This window comes from Protopterus annectens, chromosome 6.part0, assembly GCF_019279795.1.
Source record: "Protopterus annectens isolate FY-2018-M chromosome 6.part0, PAN1.0, whole genome shotgun sequence".
Lineage (NCBI taxonomy): Eukaryota > Metazoa > Chordata > Ceratodontiformes > Protopteridae > Protopterus > Protopterus annectens.
Window position 1 is genome coordinate 158,375,500 of NC_056737.1, and position 25,045 is coordinate 158,400,544.

At 43.8% G+C, this 25,045-nt stretch overlaps 1 protein-coding gene across 1 annotated transcript in view; it reads right to left on the reverse strand.

Annotated features, from left to right (window-relative positions):
• LOC122803780 (echinoderm microtubule-associated protein-like 5) overlaps window positions 1-25,045 on the reverse strand; it is a 3,919,718-nt gene that overhangs the window by 67,724 nt on the left and 3,826,949 nt on the right. Inside the window, exon 41 of the mRNA XM_044073467.1 lies at window positions 14,151-14,254. Coding sequence (XP_043929402.1) covers window positions 14,151-14,254 — 104 coding nt within the window. The remainder of the gene's footprint in view (window positions 1-14,150; window positions 14,255-25,045) is intronic.

The following is a 25,045-nucleotide window of genomic DNA, read 5'->3' on the forward strand; positions in this document are numbered from 1 at the left end:
GTCAGGTCCATTTCCAGCCGTACATACACAGATGCATAACATTTCTCTCTGTGGCATGGGCTACAATGACAGTGGGGTTCAACACATACCATGTTCGACTGTAGCTGGCGCTGATGTTCGGTGCACATGTCAACACATTAACCCTGTTCTACTGTAGCCAGTGGTGATGTGCTGTGCACATGTCACTCTTGCACATTGTGTTGATGTCTGTCTGTCAACAGGCCGCTGGTGGAACACTCAAAGGTATTTGTAATCAAATATACATGCCGCCCTGTACAGCTGTACTGCTAACATCTCAAGTGCTAATGTGTCATGGACATGCACACCTTACCCAGAAAGGTGATAGTGCATTGCCACCCTTACTCATCACCTCTTGTGGGTTGCTATTATCCAACACCCTATATGTATTGTATGGTCAAGCTATGCACCTGTGCAGGACATGTGAGCATGTAATGCGCTACTGATTACCTTTGCACCCATTGCACAACATGTCACACAGGTACACTGGCAGTCATACACTTCACAGCTTGCTGAAGGTACGACAGGTGTTGTACACACTTAACACACATATCCTGTGGGACATGGTCGTATGTACAGGCATGTCCAACTGTCACGTACCAGTGCTACCCCTATATGACGGATATGTCGTACATGTGGCAATACAGCAACTGTCACATGTACTCGTTCAATGCTCACCTACCAACATACAGCAGTACAGCCTGTGGGTGATGTGCTTCTGCATCCATGCTGTGCCCATAGCTGTCAGTTGTACATCATTACGTGCAACGTACCTCATTTGGTGTTCTAACAGGTGCATGTTCATCAAGGTTCCACATTGGAAAGGTCTGTCACACATTCATTGTTGTACATGATTTACATGCCAACCATGGCTTAGTAGATGGGAATCATAGTAATTCACTGGGATATCATATTTATACATTAGAGCAGCGTATTTCAGCCATCACATACCCTTCCTAGTTGACACTGTTAGTCAGCCAGTAGTAGGTGTTCTACGATCTGCACATTAGTCACACAGTACGAGGGCTACTGTTACTCATTTTGGGGACAGGGTGCTGACAGCTGTGGATGGGGGTGATGCTGTCGACAACCATGACTGCACATGACGGTCACTTCTGGATGTGTAACATTCACATCACACACCTACCATCACGTAGTCCCACATCATCTACAACAATGGACATTCCTGCAAGAACAACATATGCAATATGTCTGTATAACCACTGTAGGCACCACTGGTGGCCCCCATCATGGCAGCCAACATCACCAGTGTATATCCCGCAGACTCATAGGTTACAACATTCACAACACACCAGTCACGGATGACTCTGTTGTGAATCACAATGCAGTTCCACACATCATGTTACACAAGGCATTATGCACTTTGATGTTGCGGACGGGTGAACACCTCTGCAACTCAACCTACGCACACATGACACATCACCTGGTACAATATATCTCTCATACATCATGTTATTGTGACTGCCCTGTGATGGCAATACACAGACTATGTGTGCTGGGACATGCAATGGCTCACCGGTGTTATAGCCCTCTGGGTGTCTGTCTAGCCATGGTGTACATTTGGCATTGGTCTGGACACAAGAACACTGTACAATGACCTACTGTGTCACTGCAGCAGTTGCCTATGCTCCTATTGTTATTGTACAGGCATGTGGTATCTGACTGCTATGACAGTCCAGGTCAAACACAATGCTGTGGCACGCATGACCTGCAGCCATCAGCCTGGGGAGTAGAGAACACATGTACATCTTCACATGTTATACTGCCTCTCTGGCAGTTTCACATAACTGTCACCGGCAGGGCAGTAACTGGCAAGCATGACATGGGGTCATGTGGAACAATGCTTGCATCTTCCACTGTGATGCACACAAGCGAGGCACACATACTATTGCACCACTTACATATCTCTGCAGTGACTGGGACCTGCCTCTATGCTCTGCACAGAACACCTGCGATGACGGATTGTACACGGACTGTACCTTTCAGGCACATACCTGGACCGGAACACCCACAGATGAGGGGTTCACACATCACAGTGTTTTGCACACATCCTGGATAGTTGCTTAGCACAATGCATCATAGGTGCTCCATGTGCAGATAACTGTGTTTGTGACCGCTATACACATTGTAACATGTGACAGTCGACATTTTACACCACAGGTTACATACCTTCTGTGTTGTTATAGTGGACATTGGGCCTCAGACAGCTACTACTGATGTGTGCTGACAGTAACCCACACTTCCCTGGGATAGACACCCATGTACCTACACATGCTTTAGTCATGCACTCCGCTCAGCTGGATAAAACAATACACAACACATACAATACCTACACTACCCTTAGCATGAACACTACCTCCATGTGACTGGTGTGACACACCTGGGGTTATCCCCTCTTTGGTGGATTCAAAACATATGCTACACAGCCTTGCTAGCCACATCCTGGAAACACACCCATCACAGCATACACGGAACATGTGTGCTACAACAACTACTACAGACGTCTGCTGACAGCAGTTGTTAACATCATGACACCCGAGCAGATGGACACTACACATACATATGCTGACACATACCATAGTGCACTTCAGTAGCATGTACACAATTGCAGGAATCATGCTATTCCACACAAAGACATGGCGGTACTGACCAGATAACAGACGCCACTGTGGTGGTCATGTTCCATGAACATATGATGTACAACCACAGGTACAGGCTGTTGCACAGTGGTGTACATTCACATGTGTGGGGTGCATCACTTGTCAGCCATGGTGGGTCCACAAGGTCCATCATCACATACTCCAAGGCTAGTTACCTAAACATGACTGCCACACATTGCAGTGTGGGGCCTCAGGCATTGTGGTGGTATGTCAGTATTCTTTGGCAACATCCACATCTGATGTCACATACAACAGTCAACCAAACATTGCAGACTGAGGTAATGTTGGCAACATGCCAGGCGATGGCGTACTTACCGACAATACACCCTCTCATTCACTACAGGGTCGCAATCCGTACATGAACATCGTAGTGTCCCTGTGGTCACATACACAGTACTGACATACACACAATATGTCCTGGGACACTGGCCCAATGTCACCTTCCAATGTCCCTGGCTGTAATGTCCCACCAACCTGTTCAGTATATGTCTCCACACCAGGCCACTATATTCACTGCTAGCCTTTTGTCAGACATTGTAGACCCTGAATGCCTAACAGCAGCATTTATCGCACTACACACAGGTGGCACTGCATTGCACGAGTGGGACTATAGTCATACACTCCTGACTGGACCATTCCGCATGGCGATGGGGCACATCATCAGGAACGTGATTCCCACAGACATTGATGGCCTCCAGTCCTTTCCTAGCACCCGGGTTGGGCTTGTGAATGCCACAGCAAGGCACATACACATGCTGGGCACCTGTCATACAGTTGCTAGGGCAGTTGATGATGGTATGGAGGTCAACACATCATACATTGTCCTCACATTGCCTTTTAGCACCATTCCACATTCTGGTATTGACAACATACACATCCACCTGCACATCATACCCTGTGTCTCAGGATGTTATGCTATGTGGCTCATGGGCAGTAAACACAGTGGTGCCAGCATACCATAGTACCTACTACATGTCAGGTACATATTGCATTACACAGTCCTCAGTCATAGGGCCACTCATGTTCACTATATGCTTACATACAGAACATGCTGTCACAGAGTACTGTCCATGCCTAGATTTCAAACACCTACATACCAAGCACCATTATTGCTCCACCAGCTCATACTGACACCAACCATATGGGTGTCAGTGTGACAGATACTTCATATGAGTATCATGGCATCAAGATGCATGACACAAGGTGCATGCACATCACTTTTGCATAACAACATTCACCCACTGACTATCACATGGATAGTGGTCCCCTACATACATATCACATTGTACATGGTTGCAGTACACACATATGTCACACAGTCCTGTGGTTACCGTATTCCATTGTGGCATGGATATCCTTCTTCAAGGCCACACCTATCTGTACTGTGTGTGATGCTGGTACATAGGTAGCCATTGTACCTGTGAACTACACATATCTACACACAGTCAAGGGTACAATACCACATTTATGGTGTACCTTCAACAACAGCTACAGCTTTACATGGCACAACATTGACATGCCATGATGTTTACTGAGCTCAGACAGTTTACATATGCGGCTGAACTACGGACAACACATCTGTACACATCTGCATACCACATACTCAGGGGTGTCTTCTTCTGCTCTGACACGGCCCAGGTCCACCACATTATTGATGCATATACTCCTCATACATGACATCTGCGGTGGGCACTGTGAACGAAATGCTCCTGGATATGTGCACACACACCACACTGCATGGGCTGTGCTTCTGTGTTACATCCACAAACCTAACACACACCATGCTGTGGAACATAGGTCCTGTGTACATAGGGACACACAGTAGCACTGTTCATGTGATACCTCCCTTGCTGTTTGGGTGACACATGTAGTCCTGGTATCACAACAGCAGCTGTACTGTGTAGAGGTGCAGTTGACACCTGCCTCTGCTGTTCGCAGGACACTACCATGGAGAGGTGACACTACTGTGTACACTGTACATGTGCTTGCACATGGACTTGCCAGACTGCATTGTAGCCCACTATGCACCTGTGGAGCTACTACAAGTCCTTTGTGCATGGTTACTTGGTGTCCCTTCCATTTAGAGTAGCTATCATGCTACTACTATGTCCCATACCTACAGGCCATATGTATCCTGTTATTGTACATACCAATAGGCGATACCTGTGTTATGCATGATATGCCTGTGATACTGTGTAGGATATCTGTCATATCTACCTAGACAACTATACATTACATATATTTCACATAGTATCCCCTAATGCATACTTGCACGTCGGCCACACCTTACATATGTCATCAATGGTATATGCCCATACACATGCGTGCTGTGACAGTATACATACATGTACTATCCCCTGCTATGGCACTTCCTTGTTGGACATCCACTACCAGCAACAGCGTGTGGTATGGCATTGTTCTGTTTAATGCCCTCCTGTAGCATCCCTTGTGGTGTCTCTGCTGTGTACATAATGTCCCACTGCTGTACACACGGTTTCTACAAGCGTTGGTATGCTCAGCAAGACATCACTACATAACTACCTTTCACCACTTTATGCATTACGGACAAGTGTAATTAATTACAACCACCATTCACATACAGTACAACTTATTAATACAGATCATGCGTTACACAACCTTACATATCGTGTGTTCTACATACCTTGTTGGTGTTTCGTTTAGTTTATTGCTTTGTCATTTCCTTTTGTTTTCAGTACTTTCGATAGTACGACGCTTTTTCAGTATGAGCATACGGTTTGAATATCTTAAGAGTCATCCTTATATACGTCGATACCTGCAACATGTGAATTCATCCCGCCAATTGCTGTTCCTCAGTGAGTAATTACGTGCATATCACCTGTGCATCTACTCCATTCGGAAATTACGCGTCGACACTGGGGTATAATTGGATTCTCCACCTGGGCGTTGGCTATTTGCCCTACCTTCGTGGAGATGGTATGTATTGTGTTATGTTATGTGTAACTGCAACTGCTATGCATAGGGACAAGTATATTTTGAATTCATGTCACCCGTGGATTGTGTGTGACAGGTGTAGTATTTGGTTCAACATGTGGGTGTACCTGTCCTGCCGACGAATGATAACGGAGTATTGCATTCAAAAACTGTAACATGGCTGTTTTTTTTCCTTTATACAACGCATGCAATTATGCATTCACCTTTAATTGTGTCTCCCACGCGATATGTTGTGGTTATGCAGATGTCATTAACTGACTGTATGTTTGTGCTGCTATTACGGTTTGTATTCCTTTATTATCTACAGTGGGGGATATTAGTGGTTGTACGTAACGGATACGGTTTGTGGGCCTTGCATCTCTACATACACAGTATAGTTGTCTGTGTGCTCCATCCCTACTTGGAGAGTTAACAGTTAATAGTCTTTTGTTATGGGATTGTAGGTTGGGCTGTTGTTAATTGGTTTCGATATCGTCTTCAGGTGAGCTTGATGCATGTATACCTCCGTAACTTATGTGGTATATCAGCGGCTATGTGTACGTGACAACTATCCCTTGTCTTTCTGTCCCAGATATTTGCAGTCATTGTGGTCATGTTATTGAAATAGCCTGTTTGCCAGTGGTTGCCACATATTCATATGGGAATTGTTTGACACTTGTGGAACACACAGCGGTGTTTACGGGCCAACACGTAGCCATGGTCAGTACTGAGGTAGCACATACTTTTTTCCGCGATACATACCTATTGCTGTGTGACTTTGCCAATGTATCATATTGCATGTAACATATCAGTGTCGTACATACAGGCATGACTATTACATACGTCTTTTACATTTCTTATGGTGAATATTCCTGTGCTACCATCTGGAACATTTTCACTTTGTATCGTTCTATGTCAGGACACACCTAGCCAGGGTGGGGCTGTCACTACTACTCTGGGACTAGTAGTGAACATATGCCTGAGGCTAGTTTACCGTATGCCTACACCTAATATTCTGATCTGCCTCTAACTTGGCACCAACATACACATGTTGCAGACACACACACATTACACTCACACAGTGATGCACACGGCACCCTCAACGCACACGTACACATACTACGGCACTCACGGGGACGATTGCACACAGTACCTACGTGGTCCGCAACACCGGCAGCAGTGACTAACTCTCCCTTCATATCATCATACTATTACACGCGCATGTACTGTTACAGTACTGTGTTCTGTCGGTCTTTCAGCCTTGCGGTTATGCATATCGGTATGTTACACGTTCCATGGTTGGCAGTATCCTATTATTTTGAACCTCCCGGATGTTCAGATTGTCGTTGCACTATCTATAATATTTACAGATATCGCTGGATACATCTCAGTCACCTTATATCCCTCTAATTCCCTTTCTTATCTGTATTATATATATGTATATGTGTACATATATATATATATATATATATATATATATATATATATATATATATACATATATACATATATATGTATATATATATTTATATATATACATCTTGCAGCGAATGTGGCAGGCACACAGCAACGCCATATGCTGTAGGACTCACGTACTGTTCAGGTGTTGGCATTACATGTTCCACTGGCTGTTGGGTTTACAGTGTTTGTGGGCTGCCTATGTAGGAGTCACACATAAGGCCACCCATACATTACAATTTACAGGTGGTCATGTTTGTGTGCCATCCATTTCACTGTGTGTGCAGGTGGGGAGGTGTCAGTCCATGGGGCCTACGCTGTCAGAGTATGTGCTATATGTTCCCTCTTTGCCAAGGTGTAGGCATATTGGGTACGCCTCCGTCTGCCTACTGGGGCTGGCACAGTGTGTTCATGGTCTGGAACCCTCTGTGCCTGGATTGGCCTTGGCAATTGTGGTGGGCTTTGTGGCCCTTCACCATTATGTCCCTGCAGCAGCTGCTTCCGCAGAATCATATTATGTAGCATGGCACATACTATGAATATGTGGGCACATGTGCCTGGAGAGTACTGCAAGGCTCCACCAGATGTATCCAAGCACCGGAACCGTGATTTCAGCATCCCGAACACACGCTCTATGATTATTCTGGTTTGTGAGTGTGCCTCATTATGGCATTCTTGCATGTGTGTGTGTGCATTTCTGATGGGAGTCATCATCCACGGCTCCAGTGCATAGCCAGCATCCCCCACGAGATGGCCTTGTGGGATGTCCCCCCTGACAAATACCTGATACAGCTGTGAGGCATGCCAGATATGGTAGTCGTGGTAGCTTCCAGGGCTGCCAGCACACACATCAATAATAATGCCCTGGGCATTGCACACGACCTGGCAATTGATGGAGTGGAATCCCTTGTGGTTTATGTAGCGTCTACCCTGCTCACCAGGTGGTGACTTGATTTGTATGTGCGTACAGTCTATCGCACCCAGTACCTCCGGGTATTGTGCCACACGGTGGAAGTGGCGCATATTGCTAGTCAAATCCTCCTGAGATCTGGGGAAGTATATATGCTCATTGGCATGTGGTAACATGGCATCCAGGAACTGGTGTAGTACCCTGGATGCTGATGCCTGTGAGATGCCCATTATATCTCCAGTTGGCCTTTGAAAGGTACCTGTGGCCAGTATTCGCAAGCTTACACATACCTTTGTGTCCACTGGGATGGGTTCCCCTCTGTTGTTTCTTGTTCTCAGGCGTGGCTGGCACAGCTCCACTATTTGCTGTAATATGTCCCTGTCCACCCTGTAATGCTCTACTATCTCCAGGTCATGTAGCCCCTAGTAAGTTACCCTTGGTCTGAACACTCTCCTTCTCCGAGGCCTGCGGTGGTTGTCGGCATCCTCCTCTACAACACCGTCTGTCTCTAACACATGCTGATGGATCACAGCTATGGCAGCACCCAACATGTACATTTTAAAAGTTCCCTGTGTGTTTACACCTATGGTGCGGTGTTTGGGAATACACGGCTGTGTGTTGTGTGCATTCACACTTTATACTATTGTGCTGTGCACACCGATGATGTCATAGGGTGTGTTTGTACGGCCGTATCCAAGGGTTATCTTCCGTGTTTTACCGATGGAACTACAACGTTGTTGCCTTTGGTGTTGAATTACTTTTGCCTGCCATGGATTACCTTTTGACCTTCCCTTACTATTTCTGCACGTTGCACCTACCATTTTCTGGCATGCATCCTGAAGAGCACTGCCATTTGTACTTTCATGGACATGGCATATCATGCGTTTTGTGTGCTACTGCCATTGTGCTGCCAGTCTGCTTTGCTCTGCTGTGTCAGGTCTTCTATCTTTGCAATCTGCTACCTCCCCTACTTTCTTTGCATTCATATGCCTCCCCTATCCCGTTTTGCAGGTTTCTGCATGCAGAGTTGTTAGCTGCCGTCGATTGGCCTTCATGGGTTGATTAGTGTTGATTGCTCATTAGTACTCCAATTACACTTCTTCCGCATTTCCTTATATTCTTCACATCACCTTCCTGTTTCCGATATTGTTTGTGGGGCGTGCGTCAGATTACTAGGTTTCGGGAACGCTGTCATCCTCGTACACATGCACTTTTGCGAGCAATGTGTGCTCTCAGCTAAACTATTACCCCACACCCCGGTCCTGCAGCTTTGATTAGCGATGTACAGCCCAAGCTTGCTATGCTCCAATGTGCGTACTGCTACGGTGGCACACCCCTCTGCAGATGTCATGTATTTCCTCTGAGCCACTCCTCGGTGTTTTACTGCTGCGCCGTGTGGTACAACCTTACTCCGGCGGGACATTTGCGATTCAGTATTATCTGCCTCATTTGCATGGCATTGACTACTAATTCATAGTTACCACACGAAGACTGCCGCGAGTCCTTGGCAACCCTTGCACCGTGGTTGTGGTGTTCCATGCATACCATGGTGTATTATGCTGTAAACCTGATTTCTATTATGATGCTATTTTATAACATTGTTATATTATTTCATTATGTTGCACCTTCCGCACACATGTCCTGCGGTTCTGATGTGAGTTACTGTGGACATGACATTTAAGTTGTTATTTACGTGTTGTGCATCTTTTCTTATGCCATTGTCTGTGTATTTCACCATTGGCATATGTTAACAGTGTGATACCTGGGTCTGACACTCTTCCATTACTCCGATGTTATGTTTGGGAAAATGTAAACCATTTTTTTTTGGTTTACATTGCCGTGGGCTTATGCTACGCATGCACCACTTCGTGAATCGCTATATGCCTTCATTTGCATGGTGACACACTGCACATAGGGTGATTAGCATACCTAAGCCGGGGGCTGCGCAGATCTGGCGTACGCCGGTAGTGCACGTGGAATTGGATCGTACCTGAATCGCTCGGCGGCCATATTTGGTGTTATAACGCCTACGCTATGCGTGCGCCTGGCGCAAGATTCATGAATCCCAGGGATAGTATCTAATACAGTACAGCACAACCAATGAAAATCAATAGTTTACCCTCCTTTTTGCTACAGCTGGTTTTAAAGGGACAACATCATTTAACCCTGGGGCTCTTCAGCTCCCAGTCTAAGAATCCATTGCATCTCTTTGTGTTCGGTTTCATTATACAAGTCACCCATTCTTTGACTTCTATTTACAACACATATAACCATAAAGGCAAATACATGATCACTATGCAATTTTATATGCTTGTGCAGTGCATTGTGTTTTCTTAACCTTATATCTGATAGATGCTTAAAAATTCTATCCAGGTCTTTAATTTTGTTTTTCCTACATATTATGCAGTACACTGACTGTTCACAATATAGACAACATTTTGCATGTTAGTCAGCATATGTATTCAAAAAGTAGTTCTTGTTGGTCCTGGGGTGTATAGATATGGAAAAAAAATGGTTTGATAGATCATGTGCTAATGACATATATATATATATATATATATATATATATATATATATATATATATATATTCTGGTTAGAATGTACTCAGACAAATGTTACAAACTTTCCCTAGAATTTTGAAAGATACTGCTACATTTCTGGAATCATTGGGTGTTTATTTACAAGAAAACAGTGACAATATGTTTGTTACCCTAGATGTAAAGAATTTGTTCACTGTCATAGAAAATCAATATGGTATTACTGCCATAGAGGAAATACTGAACAAAAAAGGTGAATATACATATAGATTAAAATATACGGTTATGTTCCTTATTAAGGCTAGTATTAGAGAACAATGTTTTTTTCTTTTTCAAACGAATTGCCAGAGACAAGGTATAGCTATGGGTACGCCTTGTGCGAACACACAAGCTAACCTAGTCCTGGCATACTGGGAAGATATGGTGATATTTGAGGCAGCACATGATTGGAAAGAAACTTTTCTTTTGCAATAGATTTGTGGACAATGTTTTCTTTTTGTGGGGGGCACCACATCAGACTTAATATCCTTTAAGTATCTAGAGTCTACTACCAGCTTCAGATTTTCATTGAATTATTCCAGTTCAGTTATTGAATACCTGGATGTTACTATTAAGAAAGAAAATGGGGAGGTAGAGACCTCACTATATAGGAAGCCTTGCTGGACCAACAGCATGCTTAGATTTGATAGCATGCAACCTAGACATGTATTCCAACACATAGTCAAGGGACAACTCTGTAGAATATCCAGACTTTGTCCGAATGAAGATTCCTTTATACAGGAATTGGACTCTCTAAGGAATAATTTTCAAGCATGAGGTTACAGTAAAAATCTACTGAAAAAGGAAATGGCCAACAGCAATCTCTTAAAGTGCAAAACCATGGTTACATAGAGGTAAAAAATGGCCAAATAAGGTAGCTGCACAGGTTCAAAAAACAAATGAAGGTTTGAAAATAAGTTTTAACATACAGCAATAATAGGTGGTATATAGGTTCATAGATTAGTACTTGGCTAACTACCCTGTGGGCCATTTTAAGCCTAGCCAGTTGCCAGAGTTAGAATCGAACCCTGCACCTTGTGTCTGTAAGGTAAACACCTTAACCATTATGCCAACCTCCCACCCTTGTATGTAATATAATTTGAGACAACTGGAGAATTCTTTTAACAGATGAGAATATAACTAGAGTTGTAGGGACACAACCTAGATTTATTTTTAAAAGAAAAAAAAATTGAAAGCTATTGTGTCAAGAACCCATGCATTTTAAAAATTCAGGCATTAAGAAGAAGGGAACTTATCCATGCCTACACTGTAAAGCCTGTAAGCACATTTTACAAGGACCAACAAGAACTACTTTTTGAATACATATGCTAACTGTAACACGCAAAATGTTGTCTATATTGCGAACTGTCAAGTGTACTGCATATATGAATATGCGGGTAGTGTTTTACACTTTTGTATGTTATTATAGCAATGCATTTCTTGATGTTTTAGATTTTTAGACAGTACATGCAAAATTAAGTAGCTAATACAGAGTGGTATGCATAAACAAAAATTTGCATTTTAGATAATGTAACGGAATTAATAGTACTTTGTTTAGTCTTTGATGACCAATTCATATTAATTCAATGCAATGCAATGTTTTTAGATTTTTTGTTAATGATTTAATTAGATGCGGACAATTAGTGTGCTATTTAAGGCACGTCATATCCTTCACATAAGTATCTTGATAAAGCCTGATATTTATCAGGCGAAAGCGCTTGATTCATTTCGTTTTGTTTATTTGGCATCGACAATAAAGTTTCTAAAGGATTATTTGGCTGTGTCTGCTCTTCGTGGTGTTTCTTCTTATTGTACTGCATATTATGTAGGAAAAACAAATTGCAGACTTAAAGATAGAATTTTTTAAGGATCTATCAGGTATAAGGTTAAGAAAAGAACACGATGCACTGTACAAGCATATAGAATTGCATAGTGATCATGTCTTTACCTTTATGGTTATATGTGTTGTAAATAGAAGTCAAAGAATGGGTGACTTGTATAATGAAACTGAATACAAAGATGCAATGGATTCTTAGACTGGGAGCTGAAGAGCCCCAGGGTTAAATGATGTTGTCCCTTTAAAACCAGCTCTAGCAAAAAGGAGGGTAAACTATTGATTTTCATTGGTTGTGTTGTACTGTATTAGACACTCTGTTTTTACTAGTGTTTTATCATCTGATGAAGGGATTTACCCAAAAGCGCTTATGATATTGCTTTTATTGTTTTAATAAAGTGAAGTTGCTTCATACACATGGTAGTACTTGCCTTACTTTTGGATTTACCATTTGGATTTTTTGAAAGTACTTTCAGTGGAAGGAGTCCTTTACTCTGTTCTTAAAATGTACGTAGCAGGTAAGACAGTGCAGAAGAAAGGAGGACAAAATTAGTTTGCCTTAAGAAAGGATGGCTGTAAGAAACTTAACTGAGAGTAATGGAAGGCATGTAAAGCAGTTAACAGAATGACATTCAGCAATGTTATCGCATGCATCCTCTACCATAAAATACAGCATAGAAGACAGTTATTGATGAGTCTAACAGAATCACACAAACCCTTTTACTTTGAGTGAGGAAAGCAGCAATATATGTTTTCTCCTGTGTCATTGTAATCCCTACATTGCAGAAGCATTAGAAAAAAAATACATGCTGAAGTCTAAATCCTGAAAGAAGCAGCAGGTCATTAGCAAGCTTACAAAAAAGCACAAGGAAAAGGGTATGGAAGAAGTGCTGATAATGGCCTTACTGTGCTACAGATGACCAGTGTTCAATTTGTGGCACAAGTGAGTAGGTGATGTTGGTTCACCCATCCTGAGGAAAGGAGATAGCCAAGGTTGCTGCAATACGCAGTGTAAAACCTGACCAGCTCTGTGCAGCTGACAGGCACTTCTCAAAGGCAGGGAATGCAGAGCTGCAAGGCTGCCTCCACAATGAGGTGATGTCAGGGCTCACTCCCTTGCAAGCAGTATGATGATGCACACTCAAGCTCCTCGAATGCCCCAGATGGGAGGCTGCCATTGAGCCTGGGGAGGTAAAAGTGGATCTGAATGTCATGATAAATAAGGAAAGGAGCTGCTGGCAACAGTGTCAGCTGCAGGGAGAATAAAAAAAAAAAAAAAGTCTGGCAGGGAGTAGCCAGAGATTAGTCATAAGATGTGATAAGTAAAATCACTGATGGAAAAAAAATGTGCAAATTGACAGAACCATCAATTTGTTGCTAATAGTTACTGTATATCTGTACTTTTACTCAGACTAACACTTGAGAGAGAACTGGAATGTTTCTTATCACCTACAACTTGTGCACTAATCACTGTTACCCTTTCAGGGGTTTCTTTCTTTTCAGAGGTGATGATCAGTAATGGGTAAAAGATGACCTAAATACAGCCGATAACAGTGTTGGGGAACTGAAAATAAAATGTACCAGAGGTGGTCAGGTGGCACAGATAACTCAAATATGTGCAAAAAGGTATATTTTATTGGGGCAATGGTAGATACTAAGTTGCAGAAACACTGCTGTTTCAAACCTTCAGTCTATACTGACTTTATGATCAGTAACATACCTGGTCCAGGTGGCCCATGTTATTCGGTCAATTACTGTTTGATCCAAAATTTGTTTTCCTAAAGGCACCTCATATACATGTCTTTTGTATAAACCTGTGGACACCTAAGATTAAAGAAAAAGGGACAATGACATTGCATGTTTGACTCCAACTCTCTGAAGACGTGGGCACACTACAACACTTGCCTTAATTATTTGCTTATACATTTCATATACAATGCTAAAATATTTAAAGAATTATATGAAAACTCACCATAATGGAAAATGACACTGCTACAGTTACATTCCTGTGTATCTTCACTTTTCATTATGTCTGTTACATAATGAAACAGCCATGCCAGGGGATTTGGTAAAAAAATACCTCCTTTACAGCCACAAAAACAAAGATGACCATTCAGTTAACACTGGCTACTTCATCATTTCTGTTCTGTATTTTGCCACTAAACAGAAGCAGAGACTCTTATGCTGCAAAGAATGGACTTTAGCAAGCACAAAGATACGTTAAAAAAATCCTTTTTATTTTACTCAACCTCAGCTATGGTGCAAGCAAATGACTACATCCTTTAGTATTCCCTGCATATTGTACTTAGTGACTGGGATAATAAGTGAAACAAAGGTGCTAAAATGTTTGTACATAATGTAAATGCGAACTACTACTATCACTTTGTCTGTAAAATGGTATAGCCCTTTTTTAAGAATGTGCTTAGTCCATAATCCACTGCTCTTAACACCATTTCCATTAAGTTGTCATGCTGTTCTGAATAAATGTTCATTTTACTACTTTTCATATCTTTATATTCTTAAGTGTAATAAATATCACTGAGTAACCATAACAGTTCTATATATTCCACAGTGTTAGAACTGGGATCTTCTTGAACGAAAACTAAGAAAAGCTTTAACAGTATTATCAAGAAACTTCGATCCCTCATAAAATCATCAAAGGCCAGTTTCGAAAGAAAAATTGCCCTAGACACTAAAGATAATCACAAGGCCTTCTTTAGTTATGTCAGAAACATGGGTGGAAACTCCCAGATATGCTCTGAATTGTTGCATAACGGTACAAAATATACCGAACCTACAGACAAAGCCAACATTCTGGCAGACAGATTCAGCACAAACTTCTCCCCCCCAAAGGAGCAAATGCCTGTCCCAACTGAATGTAACCTCCCTGACATCACAGATGCACAGGTGAAAGCTGCCCTCTCCAAAGCAAAAAACACAGCATCTATGGGACTGGACGGTGTCCCAGGCTGTGTCTTACACGAGCTCCAAGAAGAACTGAACCCTCACATTAAGTCACTGCTCAAACTTAGCCTTACTACAGGATATGTACCCAAAGAATGGTGTACAGCTACAGTGGTCCCACTCCACAAAGGTGGTGCCACAACGGACCCCAGAAACTATCGCCCCATAAGCCTGACTAGTCTGGTCTGTAAAGCTATGGAGCGTATTATCATGGAACTCATAAACAAAGACATTGGGAGCCTCCAGACACTGGACCCTACCCAATTCGGCTTTAAGGGCAGATCTTGCCTCTTAAACCTAGTTGATTTCTTTGAAACAGTTACCAAAGCCATAGATGAGGGCAAGGTAGTCCACACAGCCTACCTGGACCTCAAAAGCCTTCGACACAATACCCCACTCGGGCATCATAAATAAGCTTACCAGCTTAAATATCAACCCCTATATCTCAAGATGGGTTGCAAACTGGCTCAGAGATAGAACCCACATGGTCAGAATCGCAGGTGCCATGTCCGAATCCAAGCCAGTTACAAGTGGCATCCCACAGGGCTCAGTTCTAGGACCTCTCTTGTTCGGTATATACTTCTCTGAGGTTCAGGCTAACACGGGGGGATTATGGCTGACAAAGTTCGCAGATGACTGCAAACTGGAGGCCATAATCGAATCTCCAGCTGACACAAGCACCCTCCAAAAAGGTCTCACAGAGACTGATGCTTGGTGCCAGAGCCACGGCCTCAAGCTAAATGCTAAAAAGTGCATAGTCATCCCCTTTGGGAAAAACAAGGTGCCCACAAATTACCACACAGGTGGTAATCCATTAAGTACGGAAGACGTAATTAGAGATTTGGGGACCAACGTAGATAGTAATCTTTCATTTAATAATCATATTGCCAAAGTGGTTAGGAAGACCTTCTATATAGCCCACCTTATCCCGAAAGGGTTTGCATCTAGATCAAGAGAAGTCATTGTGCCCCTCTGCTCGTCACTCATCAGGCCCATAATTGAATACAATGCCCCTTTTGGGATGTACCTTACCCGACACCTGCAGCAACTGGAGCGACCCCAAAAGTACCTCACCAAGAGTATCATGGGCTACAAACAGATGTCCTATGCAGCTCGACTAAAGAAACTCCAGCTCTACTCAGTTGCTTACCGCCTACTCAGAGGCGATCTATGCCTGACGTACAAAGCCATGTCAAACCCAGAATTAATGGACATGCTCCATCTCAAAAAATCCAAGTCCCTTAGAGCTACACGCTCCAGGGACCTAAACCTCAGCACAAAAATAAATAAGACATGCTGGAGGGACAGATTCATTTCCCAGAGGCTCCCCTCACTCTGGAATAGAATCCCAATTCATGTTAGACATAAGCCCCTCGCTGATCCTCTTCAAGCGAAATTTGGACGCGTGGATGGGAAATCGCAAATTTACCCCTGGGATCTCACCTGTGTCCTGCTAGACAGAGGCACAGTAAACTAATCTTAAAAGGGTACCTTCTGTGACCTACTTTACAGAGGCACAGTAGGCTAATCTAATAGGGAGGCGGAAGCCAAATACACTCTGGCTAGGCTAGGGCAGATAGCCTAGTATCTACCTATGAAATCATGCAAATTAGTGCAAAGTGGGTCTACCATGTATAGAGTCCAATATTTTACCAATAAAAAGACGTTTTAACTTGAAAATTAGTTTTTTTTATAGCATTTTTAACCGTTCAGCCCAGAAAAAAAATTTCTTCAAATGACTAAGTTTAACCAACCAGAGCCATTTGGCTTCTCAAAACCCTTTCGTTGGCCTACTTGAAACAGTTTCAATTGTCAACAAAATTAAAAAACAGATGAAATTAAGGTAAATAGCCTTTTCTCCTCTTCTAGCTATGAAGTAGAGGCCATCTATAGCTATTTCTCATTTGCAGAGGGCACGAGTGTTATATGTCAGACTGTGATTAGCAAAATCAACGAACATTTTATGTCAGACATATAATATATTACAAGGTATGCTTCCACAACTGTATATAAAAAAAGACTGAAAATGTTGAATTTGTGAGGCAAATGTATGAATTAGATGAAAATTTTGGGTATGATAGCATAAAGATTAAAAAAATCTGTGCTAGTACTGTGATTGCACGGCCTGGTTTAGAATGGTCTCAAAACATTAGAAAAAGCTATACAGATTGCCAGATTTGCAGAGCTGGACAAAAGACAAAATGCTGTTTTACCTTGCACATCTTATTTTCCATATTTAAAAGCCAACGTGAATTGTAAGCTTAAAGCTTGATTCTGAGCAAAGTAAGCAAATTAACATGATGTACACAAAGTGTACACCTGGTAAGTGCATGAGGAGTGAACATTACTATAGTGAGCCAGAAGTGCATGTTGCAGATAGTATAAGACATTAAAAGACTTGGCCATTTGCTATCATTTGTAAGACAAAGCAGATTAAAGAGGTTGCTTCTGAAAAAAAAATGAAAAATAACATATAAAAACATTTTTTGAGGGTTAATCACTACTATGCCTAATGTCAAAACAGACTGGCAAGTTAAAATTTCTACTTGTGGAACTACTAAGCTTCAAGACTGATGAAAAGGACAATGTTACATATTACATGCTACATGTAGAAGTGTCTTGAAGCATCTGCAGTTGCATAAAACAAAGACTGAAATTTGTAGCCCTGTAGGCAAGCTGAAGTGCATTGGCAGATTTCTATCCATATGAGAGTGGAAGAGGCACAGGTCTAAGATTTTGGTTTTCAGGTAAACTCAACTCAGCTGTAGCATGAGAGATTAACTTAACTAACAGAATAAATGAAGTCAGTGTAGACATGTTTGATGAAGTTAACTTGCTTGATTGTGAACCAATAAAAATCAAGTTAAAATCAAATGCTGTTCCATCTGACACTGTAATGGAACCAAGTGAATGGTGTGCTTCTAGTAAAAAGAATACTCAAGTGCAAACATGCATAGATGCAGTTGTGTGACAAAGGTCTGTCCTACCTCCAGCAGAAGACGTAGCACCACAAGTTCTAAAAGCTAACGTACTGCCCACACTATCCCCCAGATTCTCGATGCACTGCATGGCATGCATGATTAGTGCAGGAGCCCTAGCAGATAATATGTCTGCTGTGCGATCCAGGAACTGCCTGCAGGGGCGTGCACAAGAGCTCTTGCACTAATCGTGCATGGACTAAGCCCTGATATGCAAATCACCTTATTTGCAGGAGAAATTCATGCAACTGAGGTGATTTTGCAATCCAGGAAGCTTGCAATAGTCCGTGCAAGACGAGTGCTATCTGCAGAAATGTACTCTTGTTAGTAACAGAGTACATTTCTGCAAAATCCGAAACTGAGCCATGACAGCTCCAAATAAAGGCTGCATATCATTGAGGAAGCATGCCAATGGCCAAGTATAAGGCTATTGACATTGCAAACAATAAAAAAAACAACTTTTAATTTTTTTTTTGCCGATCTTGGCTGTTTAAGCATAGGGCAGCAAACTGGATCGGGGGAAAATAATAAAATAAACCTAAAATAAGCATTCAAACTAAAATCAGTATTCTGCCATGCAGGTCAATGGCAGGCAAAATACAACCTGGCCAGTGAGTAATGGTTGCCAAGAGGGGAGGCTCATTGTGAGACCTGTAACTATACATTAGCAGGCAATCCTATGCAAATGAGGGGGAAGGATAGTGAATCCCAGTTTTCCCCAGCATGTGAGGCAGGTCCCAACAATGTAAGAGTATAAATAGCTGGGTGCAAGACTAAGATATAGGTGACATCATGGGGGGGGGGTGTCAGGCATACTGTAAGCGGATTAGAGCCCTGTGGCTCGGGATTGCTTCTAGCTAAGCTAGGGGGGGTGTCTAAACCTGCCTAGCACTCTTCAGAAAGCCTAAGTGGGTGTGCACACCTCGCACTGGGTTCTAAAGAAAAACAAAGTAAACCAGGAAATAGCAGCTCTGTGTACATTTGAGCACTCTGCGCAGCATGCCCCTGGCCTTAAACAGGAAGGCAATGGGAAGGGAAAACAGCAGTAGGAAATTAATCAAGGAGAACTAGCTTAGCTGGCAGGTGAAATGTATCAGAATCAGCCAATTACACAGGCAGCAGACCAGCCCAGCCCAGAACACTACTATAAACTAAGCAAACACCTTCCCCTCTGGTTTTTCTCGCACTCTACACCACCGGTGTATACAAGTGGGGAAATTTTAACAAACAAACCTACAAAATGAGAAGGGCTGCAGCAGGCAACATAGAACAACATGTGCAAGAGGCTGAGGGTGGTAAAGATGTGAATGCTGCCGAACAACCCACAGTGAGGAGACAGAGAAGAGTGTACAAACCCAGGGTAACCTACCAGGGGCTACATGAGCTGGAGATAGTGGAGCACTATAGGGTGGACAGAGACCTCCTACAGCAAACTGTTGAGCTTTGCCAGCCTCACCTGACACACCAAACTGACCGAGGGGAACCCATCCCAGTGGATACCAAGGCCTGGGTATACTAGCCACAGGTACCCCCCCCCAAAGCACAACTGGGGATATTATGGGGATCTCAGTCATCAGCATCCAGAGTATTCTACCAGTTCCTGGATGCCATGTCAGCACATGCCAGTGAGTATGTATATTTCCTCAATACCCGTGATGTGTTGGCCAGCAATATGTCTCTTCCACCAAATAGCAGAATACCCTGAGGTAGTGGGTGCTATAGACTGCACGCACATATGCATCAAAGCACTACCCGATGAGCAGGGTAGGGCCTACATCAACTGCAGGGGCATCCCCTCCATCAACTGCCCAGTATGTGCTGCTCAAGGCATTATAATGAATGTGTGTGCTGGCTGCCTTGGAAGCTATGACTATTCACACACATGGCACCTTATGCAGCTGTACCAGAGATTTGCCAATATGGACACCCCCTACGGTCACCTAGTGGGGGATGTCGGGTACACACTGGAGCCATGGCTGATGACACCCATCAGAAATGCACATACACCTGAACAACAATGCCATAATGAGGAACACGCACAGGTCAGACATATAATAGAGCATATGTTTGGGATGCTCGGGTCATGGTTCCGGTGTCTGGACACATCTGGTGGAGCCTTGCAGTATTCACCAGCTACATGTAGCCAAATTGTCATGGTATGTGCTATGCTACACAATATGATCCTGCGGAAACAGCTGCAGCAGGAATAGCATGGGGCAAGGCCACACAGACCCCCACCAATGCCAAGGTCTGCACAGAGTGACTCGGAGGAGGAACAACTTGAGCCTGCCCCAGTAGGCAGAAGAAGGCGTTCCCAGTATGCTCTGGCTTTGGCAAAGAGGCAACACATAGCACATGCACTGACACAGTAGGGACCCAGGGAATGACACCTCTCTCTGACTCTCAACATACAGTAAAAGCGATGCCAATCATGACACTACCCGTGCTCAACCATGTATAGTGAGTGTACTATGTGCATCTGACATAGGCAGACCTCCAGCGCCATCCGCAAGTCTGGCACACCCTCAAGGTAAGTCAAGTCAAACTACCAATTGCCAAATGGAGTAGAATGTATTGGTTACCTGTAGCTATGGTATGGATGTGAGCATGCAAGGGAATTGGGTGGCCGAATGTTATGACAGCAGACACCCATAGTGGCACCATGATATCTGTAACACATACTGGAGTCACCATAGTAGCCAGTACTACACAGGGTGACAAAACCCACTGCAGGAAATGGGTTGAGTGACATGTGTGTCCATAAGACCCACACATGGCAGTCAGGAAGGTTCACATACCAAACAGTCTCAGCCAGCAGGACAGGTGTAGACCAACCACTGAGCCTGTGCCATGGCCCCAGAATGATGGCTATGGTTAACCTCCCCCCCCAGGCCTACACGGACAGACCACAACAGGGCAGGCAGTGGGATGTTAGTTCTGAAGGGTAGGAAGCCAGACAATAACATGTAGGGCAACCAAAGCCACGATCTGTAGTACACTGTTATGCCTCTAGTCAGCATGATAGTTAGCAATACAGAATGAAAGGGAGTACCTGACATACCAGTACAGTCATAGCAAATGTGTACAAGTGTCATGTGTGCCCCCCCCACATCCTACATAGTAATGTAATAACAGTCAGGTGTGCCCCCCAACCCTACATAGTAATGTAATAGTCAGGTGTGCCCCCCAACCCTGTGTAGAAATAGTCAGGTGTGCCCCCCCCATCCAACATAGTAATGTAATAAGTCAGGTGTGCCCCCACCACTCCTGTGTAGAAATGCAGAAACAGCCAGGTGTGCCCCCCCCCGCTATGCAGAAATGTAGTAACAGTCAAAGCCAAATGATCGATGGATACCTCGCAGAGACAGCACTGCAGCACAAACTACCTGGACATGATCCACACATTCAATACGGACGGCCATACTGGGAACGCTCACACAGATGGCCATACTGGGAACGCTCACACACTTAGAGAAATGAAGGCAATGTCAGTCAACAACATACTGAACGGTCATACTGGCCAAGCTCACACACTTAAACACATGAAGGCCATGACTGCAAACACCAGTGGACCAGACATATCCGGCAGTTGAAGTTGTTAGTGCAGACACATCAGTTTGCACCACTCATGCCTTGTGCACACACAGTGGCTAGGAATACAGACATCTATGTCAGGACAACACACTATATAATAAGCCAAAGGTAGATGTACATAGATGTGTGGAAGAGGGTGACTGTGACAAGGAGCCATTCACGCCTGTCCCACCCAGCACAGAGCCAGAGGGCCCCAAACACAAGAGGTGCAGATGTCACTCACTGCAGATACTAGCCACGGGTATCTGTCAGCATTACGGACTATGTGGTGCATGTGCCAGTTGTGCAACATGACTGTACAAGGAAGTAGTCATCTAGCAGCTGTATACAGGTATCTGTGACATATGACCCCGTGTGTGCCCACATGTGGCATGTCAACCCTTAGATGAATGGATTATGGCCCATGCACACACCACCCTCCCCATATTCCTACTATGACAAGCCTGCTGAGGTCATCCAATGTGAAATGCACCTTTGGAAGAATAGTAGCCCAGTAATCTCTGTAGCACCTGTGAGTATTTGTGTGTGCGTCTGACTGTAGAGAGCAATGCTTTTTAGGGTACTCGCACACCTTACAATTCATATAGTCAACTTTGGCAAGGCTGCTGATGTCATCCAATCTGATATACACCTTTGGGAAAGGGAGTACTCCAGTAATCTCCATGGTGCGTGCTAGAACTGTGTAGTGCTGTAGTGTAATAAACTAGTTAGGTAGGAGTTCTGTCCCCAGACATTGTAAGTGTGAATGTTTCTGTGTGTTCCTTTGTCAGAGTAGGAAGCAATGTTTTTGAGGCCATTCACAGGCACTACAACCTCCATCGCCCTATTTTTGCATGTCTGCTGACATCAACTGTTGGGGTAAAAGTATCCCAGTAAACTCCCTGGCACATGCTATAACTGTGTAATGCTTTAGTGTGATAAAATAGTTAGGTAGGTGTTCTAGCAAAGTGTGTGGGCAGGATTCACAAAGGCTTGCATGGAGTGTAAGAGACGTGTAACACTCCATGCAAACCTCGCGATCCAGGAACAGCCCTAAACTCCGTGTAAGAGACCAGCTAAAACGTCTCTTACACCGACTGGGCGTGGACATGCTAAATACCTCACTTGCAGCCGAAATGTATGCAAATGAGGTATATTAGCGATCCACGAAGCAGAAACCAGCCTGTGTAAGAGACGTTTTTAGCTGCAGAAATGTACTCAGTTGACAACTGAGTACGTTTCTGCAAATTTCACAACGGAGCCATGTCAGTTCCAAATAAAGGGTGCATATGTGTCAGGCAGCATGCCAATGGCCAAATATGTGGCCATTGGCAAGGTAACCCGATGCAAAAATAATAAAAATATATATTTTTTTTGCAAACGGGCTGCACTGTATAAAACATAAAAATGAAGGTTATAAACCCACAAATGTGGGTTTTATGCAATACATGGAATGACAATGCAGGGACCAGCAGACCAAAAACAACATGGCCACCGTGTAGTGGTTGCTAAGGGGGGAAGCTGAGTGTAAGAAATGTAACTAAGCATTAGTAGGCAATGTCATGTAAATGAGGGTTAGGATACTGAATCTCACAGTCACATAGCAAATGAGCACAGTCTGAGTAGTGTAAGAGATACATAAGGGGGAGGAATAGAGTAGGAGATAGTTGACATCACAGGGGGGAATGGTAGAAAGAAATGCAGTTCATTGGAGGTCAGTATAACATGACAGATGATAGACGCAGATCAGGGAAAGAGGAGTGCCACAAGATAAGTGTGGGAAAGTCAAGAAATGGAAGGTGTACACTGTTACTTACACTAAAGTTTCTTGCTGGGCGTGCATGCACACGTGTGCATGCCATGAAGCGCGAGTAGGGCAGTGTGCGCGTGTGTAAGGCAGACTGAGCATGTGGGAGCATGTTGGTAGATGTTTAACACTGTTTGCACTGGTGTGCACGCTGATCATGTAGGAGGCTGTTGGCAGACTTGTAACACAGTTTGCGCGGGTGTACACGCGTTTTAACCCGAATAAGTAGATTCTGAACCGTGTAAGCCACTGTAAGCGTGTTTCTGCTGGTATGCACATTGCTCCCCCCTGAGGAAACAGAAAGGAAAAAGGAAGCAACAGAATTAGTAGGAAGCTAGCAGGGAATGCTGCTAAAGCTAGCAGGTGAAAACAATTAGAAGCAGGCAATTACACAGGCAAAATAGTAGCCCAGCCCAGCACTTAAAACTCTGCAAACAGTAGTGCAGGATGTTTCTCTTAAGAGACACTGCAAGACAGGAGTAAGCTAATAGAAGTGAAAACTGAAAAAGCTTCACTCAGAGCAGAAATGTTAGGGGCTGCCATAGCTGTCATAATGAGACACAGGCGACTTGCTGAGGGTGGTGACAATGCAGATGGTGCCAGACAACCCACACTGAGGAGACGGAGAAGAGTGTACAGGCCCAGGGTCACCTACCACGGGTTACATGAGCTGGAGATAGTAGAGCGCTAGAGAGTGGACAGAGAGCTCCTGCAGCAAATAGTTGAGCTGTGCAGGCCACGCCTCACACACAGAACCAACAGAGGGGAACCCATCCCAGTGGAAACCAAGGTATGTGTTGGCCTAAAAATACTAGCAACAGGTACCTTCCAGAGACCAACTGGTGATATGATGGGGATATCACAGGCATCAGCCTCCAGGGTACTGCACCAGTTCCTGGATGCCATGTCAGCACATGTCGGTGATCATGTATAGTTCCCCAATGCCCATGAGGTATTGGCCAGCAATATGCGTCTCTTCCAGCAAATAGCGGAATACCCTGAGGTAGTGGGTGCAATAGACTGCACGCACATATGCATCAAAGCACCAGCCGGTGAGCGGGGTAGGGTCTACATTAACCGCAAGGGCTTCCCCTCCATCAACTGCCAGGTTGTGTATGATGCCCAGGGCATAATAATGAATGTGTGTGCTGGCTGCCCTGGGAGTTACCATGAGTCCCACATCTGGCATTTGACGCAGCTGTACCAGACATTTGCCAAAGGGGACATCCCACACGGACACCTAGTGGGGGATGCAGGTTATGCACTGGAGCCATGGCTGATGACACCCATCAG